A 6,987-nucleotide genomic window follows, 5' to 3' on the forward strand; every position below is an offset into this window, starting at 1 on the left:
TTATTGTTATTATTACTATTATGTTTCATCCTAGTAGGCACCGTAGCCCTGGGTCTATTATAGGGAGAGGAATTCGACACAACAGCGGGTGAAGGAAGCGGAGTGAATTGTGTGATTTTTTTCTTTTTCTTTTTTTTTTTTATTATTATTTTTTTTTGAGACACCCCGAATAAGAGATAGATAGGGGAAAAGTGAACCGTTATTCGGAAGTAGATGGGAAGAAAATAAAGAAAGAAAAATTGAGGGAGTTTTAACAGTTACAACAATACACCGCTGATGATATATATATATATATATATATATATATATATATATATATATATATATATATATATATATAGAGAGAGAGAGAGAGAGAGAGAGAGAGAGAGAGAGAGAGAGAGAGAGAGAGAGGGAAAAGCCATGCTCGCTCAAAGATAACACTTAATGACCTAATAGAAGGATGGGGCAAATAGAATAACATCGTGGTCACAGATCACAATTGCGTTAGAGAGTTAGGAGGGGGGGGCGATGGGGGGCGAGGGGAGAAGGGGGAAAGAATGGAAGAGAGGGAAAGAAAAGCGGAGAGAGTTAGAGGGATTTATTTATTTATTTATTTATTTATTTATGTTTATATATATATATATATGTGTGTGTGTGTGTGTGTGTACAGAGAGAGTGTGTGAGCGAGGACTTTTGATGAAAAGATACATAGCAAGAACGAGAGGAGAGGAGAGACAAAAGATAAATACATCAAGTGCAGATAATACAATTGCATATCTTTCAAGCATAGATATAAACACATTGAAAAGAAACGATAGAAAAACAAATACTGCAAATAAAAGAAGCGAAACAACAGTTAACAGCACGAGTGTTGCAGATCAACGGCACACAACAGACAGTCATTGCAACAACAAACAAACTAACACACCGTAAGAAAATGAGTCACACTGCCATTGCACAGAAGCACAAGTGTGAGTGCGGATGGGACAGAAAGCTGTGAATAGTGATTGCAAAGGGGGATTAGCCGTTATTGCAACGGGGTTTAGTGGTAATTGGAAAATGGGTGTTATTATTGCAGAGGGCTTTGTGGGGAGTGCAGAGGGGAGGAGGTCTTTGCAGAGTGGTTTCAAAGGTGATTGAAAAGGGAGTCGAGTTATTAGTTATTGCAAAGGAATTTGAAAGGATAATGGCAACAGTAGTATCAAGGGACGAGGGGACTGGGGTGGGGGTGAGGAGGAGGGACTGCAAGCTGTGGGTGTTTGCAGGATGAATCACAGTGCACAGAGTAGCAGGCGGAAGGAGAGAGATTGCGTGTCGGTTTTCATCTCTGTCCATCCATTGGTTTAACACGCTCTTTCTCTCTCGCTCCTTCTCTTTCCCTCGCTCTCTCTCCCTCTCTTGCTCTTTCTCTTTCTCTTTCTCTCTCGCTCCCTCTCGCTCCCTCTCTTTCTCTCTCGTTCCTTCTCTCTCCCTCGCTCTCGCTCTCTCTCTTTCTCTCTCTCTTTCTCTCTCGCTCCTTCTCTTTCCCTCGCTCTCGCTCTCTCTCCCTCTCTTGCTCTTTCTCTTTCTCTCTCGCTCCTTCTCTTTCCCTCGCTCTCTCTCCCTCTCTTGCTCTTTCTCTTTCTCTCTCGCTCCTTCTCTTTCCCTCGCTCTCGCTCTCTCTCCCTCTCTTGCTCTTTCTCTTTCTCTCTCGTTCCTTCTCTTTCCCTCGCTCTCTCTCTCTCTCTCTCTCTCTCTCTCTCTCTCTCTCTCTCTCTCTCTCTCTCTCTCTCTCTCTCTCTCTCTCTCTCTCTCTCTCTCTCTCTCTCTCTCTCTCTCGTATAGATTAAAGATATTGATAGACGTATGTAAGATATACATATATGTGTGTATGTATGTATATACATACATGCATACACACATATGTATTTATGCACACACACACACACACACACACACACACACACACACACACACACACACACACACACACACACACACACACACACACACACACACACACACACACACACACACACACACATATTCCGGAGTTAAGATTGCAACTCTGAACATTTTACTGTTATTGTATGAATAATAATTGGTAACGATACATATCCATTAGCGTCTTATTGCAGATTTGATCAATTAAGCAAAGCAACATCCCTTTTTGCAATGGAATATGTTTATTATTTTTAAAAAAATTAGTTCTATTCAATGCCTAGGCCTATCCCCCGTGAGCCATTGGTGGGTCGCCTTCGATACGAAACAAGAGGCTATTTTATCGCTTTTGCAATAATGGGTCCCAGTTGCATGCTTGTTAGTGGCGATGATTGCTTGTGATGCGGTTAAGCGCTTTAGCTCCGCCCACAACATTTATATGATCCTCGCGTTGGGCTTGTGACGTCACGACGGGAGGGGCGGGGCTTACGGGCGAAAAAGAGGTGGGAAGGTGAAATAAAAAGGTGGGGGAAAAGGTGGAGGGAAGGGGGAAAAGGTGGAGGGGAGAGGGAGGGGGAAGGGGGGAGGGGAAATCTGAGGTAGCAGAAGCGAAATACGATATAGGGATAGGAGGTAATAGGATACGAAGATATGCGAAATCGTTCAAGATGGTAAAGAAAGAAATTAAAGATTCGGTTTATGGAAGAGGAATAGATAACTAACCGCGTTCGTTATGAATCTGACGGAAATTATATTTACGTGTGATTACCACTTGTCAAACCGAAGGACAGATATGTAATGGAATTCAGATATGCAAATTAGCACTGAGGTTAAAAGTACGAACCCTTCAGACGGTGTGAAGATGGACAGACTTAAAGACACGCAAAATGATTTCAAATTTCGCGGTGTTGGGGAAGGTGGGTGGGGAGGGGAGGGGAGGGGGGTAGGAATCAGGATGGGAGATGGAGAAAGGGAAGGAGGAGAAGGAGAAGAGGAGAAAAATAGATGCAAAAAAGATAGATAGAAGTGCGAAAAAAAACGAGAGAGGGAGATAAGGAAGAGGAAAGAGGTTAGGGGGGGATAGGAGACAGAGTAAGAGAATAGGAGAAATACGAGGAGGAGGAGTAAGAGAAAGAGGAGAAGGAAAAGAGCAGGTCAAGCAGGCAGGACGCACTCAAGTCCCACACTCAGTCTCACACTCAGTGTTGTCGGACTTTCCCATACCGTAACCGTGAGTCACTGCGCCCTCGTGTTACGTCTTTTGTGTGACGCGTCGGGGGTTCTCCGCCTCCTCTTCTCCTCCTCTCCCCGTCTCTCTTTTTTTGTCTTTCTCCTCTTCTTCCTTCTCTTCTTCCTTCTCTTTTTCTTCCTTCTCTTTTTCTTCCTTCTCTTTTTCTTCCTTCTCTTCTTCCCTTTTCTTCTTCTTCCTTCTATGGCTTTCCTGGGTCTATTTTTCTTTCTCCCTCTTCCTCCCCCTCCCCCTCCCCCCTCTCCCTCTCCCTCTCCCTCTCCCTCTCCCTCTCCCTCTCCTTCTCCCTCTCTTCCTCTCTCTCTTCCTCTCTCTCTTCCTCTCTCTCTCTCTCCCTTTCTCTCCCTCTCTTCCTACCTCCTTCTTCCTCCCCCTCTCCTGTATTTTCCACGTATGAGTGATAGCAGGGGGCGGGGGGGGGGAGGCCGGAAGCTGTGACTGCCTACATACTTCCGGTGTGGATGTCAACATGGAGTGACCGCATATTAATAGATGTAGGGCGTAAGTGGCGAAAATAACACCCGTGTTTTTTTATGTATTGCACGGTGTGACTGTGTGCGTGCGAGTGCATGCGTGTGTGTGTGTGTGCCTTTGTAGCTATTGTGCATGTGTGTGCGTGTGTGTGTGTGTGTGTGCGAGCGAGCGAGCGAGCCTTGACTGCCTAGTGACGTCCATGTGTTGCAGGGTCGTGAGAGGACAACGATGCTGAGTGAGGGTCGCAGGGAGGGGCTTCGCCTGGCGCTGAACCGGTCCCTGAGCGAGCCCGGCGAGGCCAGCGCCGCAGCCACCGCACGCTGCCCAGTCTCGTTACCGCAGCTGATGGCTCCGCAGGTGCTCAGCATGCCGGCGTCCCCGTGCGGAGAGAGTGCCACCATCCAGCGTTCCATCCTCCTGCGGCGCGCGCGCGCGCTGGAGCCGTCGGAGGTGGCGCGGCGTCTCACCAAGACCAAGCCGCGGAACTTCCTTCTGCTGGACCTCAGGACCTTCATCAACTTCAACCTGCGCCACGTCCGCAGCGCCATCAACCTCAACTGCTCGGACCGCTTCAACCGCAAGCGGCTGCAGCTGCGGCGCGCGTCCGTCGTGGACCTGGCGTCGCCCGCGAGCCGCGACGTGCTCAAGAAACGGTGCTACAAGGAGATCATCGTCTACGACGACTCCAGCGCCGACCTGGAGGCGCTGCCGCCCCACCACCCCGTCTACCTCGTCCTCACGGCGCTGCTCGAGGACAACAGGGAGCCGCTCCTCCTCAAGGGTGAGTACCTCAGTCCTCGCGGCCCGTCCTCGCGCTCTGCGGGTCGGGCTCTGTGTGTGTTTTGTCTTTCTCCTTCTCTTTTTAATCTCCTTTCCCCTTCGTCCCTTCCCTCTCTCCACCTGACCGTTCTCACACTCGAGTTATCAGTCTCATCTCTCTCTCACTCTCTCTCAATCTCTCTCTCACTCTCCCTCTCCCTCTCTTTCTTTCTTTCTCTCCCTCTCTCTCCCTCCTTTCTCTCTCTTCCTCTCTCTCTCTCTCTCTCTCTCTCTCTCTATCTCTCTATCTCTCTATCTCTCTATCTCTCTCTCTCTCTCTCTCTCTCTCTCTCTCTCTCTCTCTCTCTCTCTCCCCTCCCCCTCTCCCTCCCTCTCCCTCTCCTTCCTCCCTCTCCCTCTCTCTCTCCCTCTCCTATCTCTCTCTCTCTCTCATTCTCTCTTCTCTCCTCGCTCCGCTCTCCCTCTCCCTCTCCCTCTCCCTCTCTCTCTCTCTCTCTCTCTCTCTCTCTCTCTCTCTCGCGGATCTACTTTGAAAGCTAGAAGGCGAAATAAGGACAGTGTATATTTTCTTAAGGTAGGAGGGGGGGATAGGGATAAGAGGGAAGGCATCGTGGGGGGTGGGGGTAAGGAGGGAGGGGGTGGGGGGTAGGGGGGGTGGAGTCGAGGTTAAACTTGATCCTCGAGATTATTTTAGAATCGTAACCTCGCTGTAGAAGAGCATTTAGGAGGCCGAGATGGTATCGAAACCTCCTCTTGTTACAAAATACGGGATGGGATCTTCTGTAAGTTTGCGTTTGAAGTGTTTATTTGTTTTTTGCTTTGTTTTAGAGTACTTTATTAAAGCTTTGTTTTTTGTTTTTTGTTTTTCTTATGAGAGGGAAGGGTAGGGAGAAGGGGAAGGGGAGGGAGGGAGGGAGTAGAGGAAGGATAAAGGAGCAAGAAGAGATAGTGGAGTAAGGGGAAAAAAGTGGAGTGAGGGGAAAAGTAACAAGGGATAGGAGGGTGAAAGAAATAGGAGATACGGAGTAAAAAAGAAAGAGAAATGAGGGAATGTGATAAAGAGGTCGCAAAAAAAAGAGGGGAAAGAGAAAGAAAGAAAGTAAGGAAAGGGAAGGGGAAAAGATAAGGAAGAGAGGAATGGAGAAAGAGTAGAGATCGACAAAAGAGGAAAAATAGTGGAAGGATAAGAGTAAAAGAGGGATTTAGGGGTAGGGGGTAGGGGGTAAGGTAAGTAGGGGTGGGTAGGGTAGGGGGGTAGGGGTATGGTAGAGGAAGCGAGGCCTCGGGTAGGAGTGTGTAGAGGGAGCAGGAAGTGTCTCCCTCGTGCCGGTACGACCTTGCCTGGCTGGGCCGCCTCCTTGTCTCACCGCCCCTTCCTCCTTCCTCCTTCCTCCTTGCCCCTACGCCGGGCCGCTTCCTTGATCTCTCTCTCTCTCTCTCTCTCTCTCTCTCTCTCTCTCTCTTTGTATATATGTATATATATATATATATATATATATATATATATATATATATATATATTTCTATCTTTCTCTTTCTCTTTCTCTCTCTTTCCAACCAACTTAGCCTTTCTATCCCTGATCTTTCTTTCTTTCTCTCTTTCTTTCTTTTAAAAGCAGAGAGTGATAACAGATAAAAGGAGGAGGAGGAGGAGGAGGACGAAGAAGGTGTTCGAAGGATGTGGAGAATGTGCCTCTTGAGTGACGCGAAGCCACGCAAGGATCGACATCAGGAAGCCCTTAAGTGGCGACCTTGGGGGGGGGGGGGTTGAGAGAGAGGGAGACAGGGTGAGAGAGGGAGAGGGAGAGGGAGAGATGAATAGAGAGAGTCCGAAATGCCATTACACACACACACACAAACACACACACACACACACACACACACACACACACACACACACACACACACACACACACACACACACACACACACACACACACACACACACACACACACACACACACACACACACACCTACACCTACCTCTTTCTCTCTCCTCCTTCCCTCTCCCCTCCCCATCCCTTGAGTCCCACCCCCTCCCCTCCCCTCCCCAATGTCAAGAAATACCACATATAAATAATCTTCGCCAAAGCCTGAACTCGAACGCATGTGGAATTTCCCACAATAGTTCGTAGTCACGATATTTATAAAAAGCGACGGACTTACTTTTCGGAGGAGGAGGAATAGGGGGAGGTGGAGGGGGGAGGAGGAGGAGGGGGAGGGAGGGAGAGAGGAGGAGGGGGAGGAGGGAGGGAGGAGGGATAGGGGTATGGGGAAGGGCGCAGGAGGAGAGGAGAGGGGGTGGGGTGGGGTGGGGGTTTGAGGATGGGTTGTTAGAAGGCCTGGGGGGGTAGGAGGGGTAAGGGGAGGGGGAGGGGGCATTGATTTATTGATTTGCAATAGCGGCCATGTCCAGTGGCACGCCAAGGGGACGACCGCATGCACGCACGCACGCACGCACAAGCACCCTGGTGATGACTCACTTGTTTACAAGGTGTTTCCTCTCGAGAATTTTCTTTCTATTTTATTCTTTCTTTCTCTCTCTCTTTCTCTCTCTTTTACTCTCTCTTTTATTCTCTCT

General features: G+C 48.6%; 1 protein-coding gene across 1 annotated transcript in view; it reads left to right on the forward strand.

Annotated features, from left to right (window-relative positions):
• LOC122262322 (uncharacterized) overlaps positions 1-6,987 on the forward strand; it is a 45,043-nt gene that overhangs the window by 1,689 nt on the left and 36,367 nt on the right. Inside the window, exon 2 of the mRNA XM_086542896.1 lies at positions 3,836-4,600. Within this exon, the coding sequence (XP_086399022.1) occupies positions 3,854-4,600 (747 nt within the window). The 5' untranslated portion in view covers positions 3,836-3,853. The remainder of the gene's footprint in view (positions 1-3,835; positions 4,601-6,987) is intronic.

The sequence above is a fragment of the Penaeus japonicus genome, unplaced genomic scaffold (genome assembly GCF_977035675.1).
Source record: "Penaeus japonicus unplaced genomic scaffold, GWHDUDI00000001_assembly GWHDUDI00000013, whole genome shotgun sequence".
Classification (NCBI taxonomy): domain Eukaryota; kingdom Metazoa; phylum Arthropoda; class Malacostraca; order Decapoda; family Penaeidae; genus Penaeus; species Penaeus japonicus.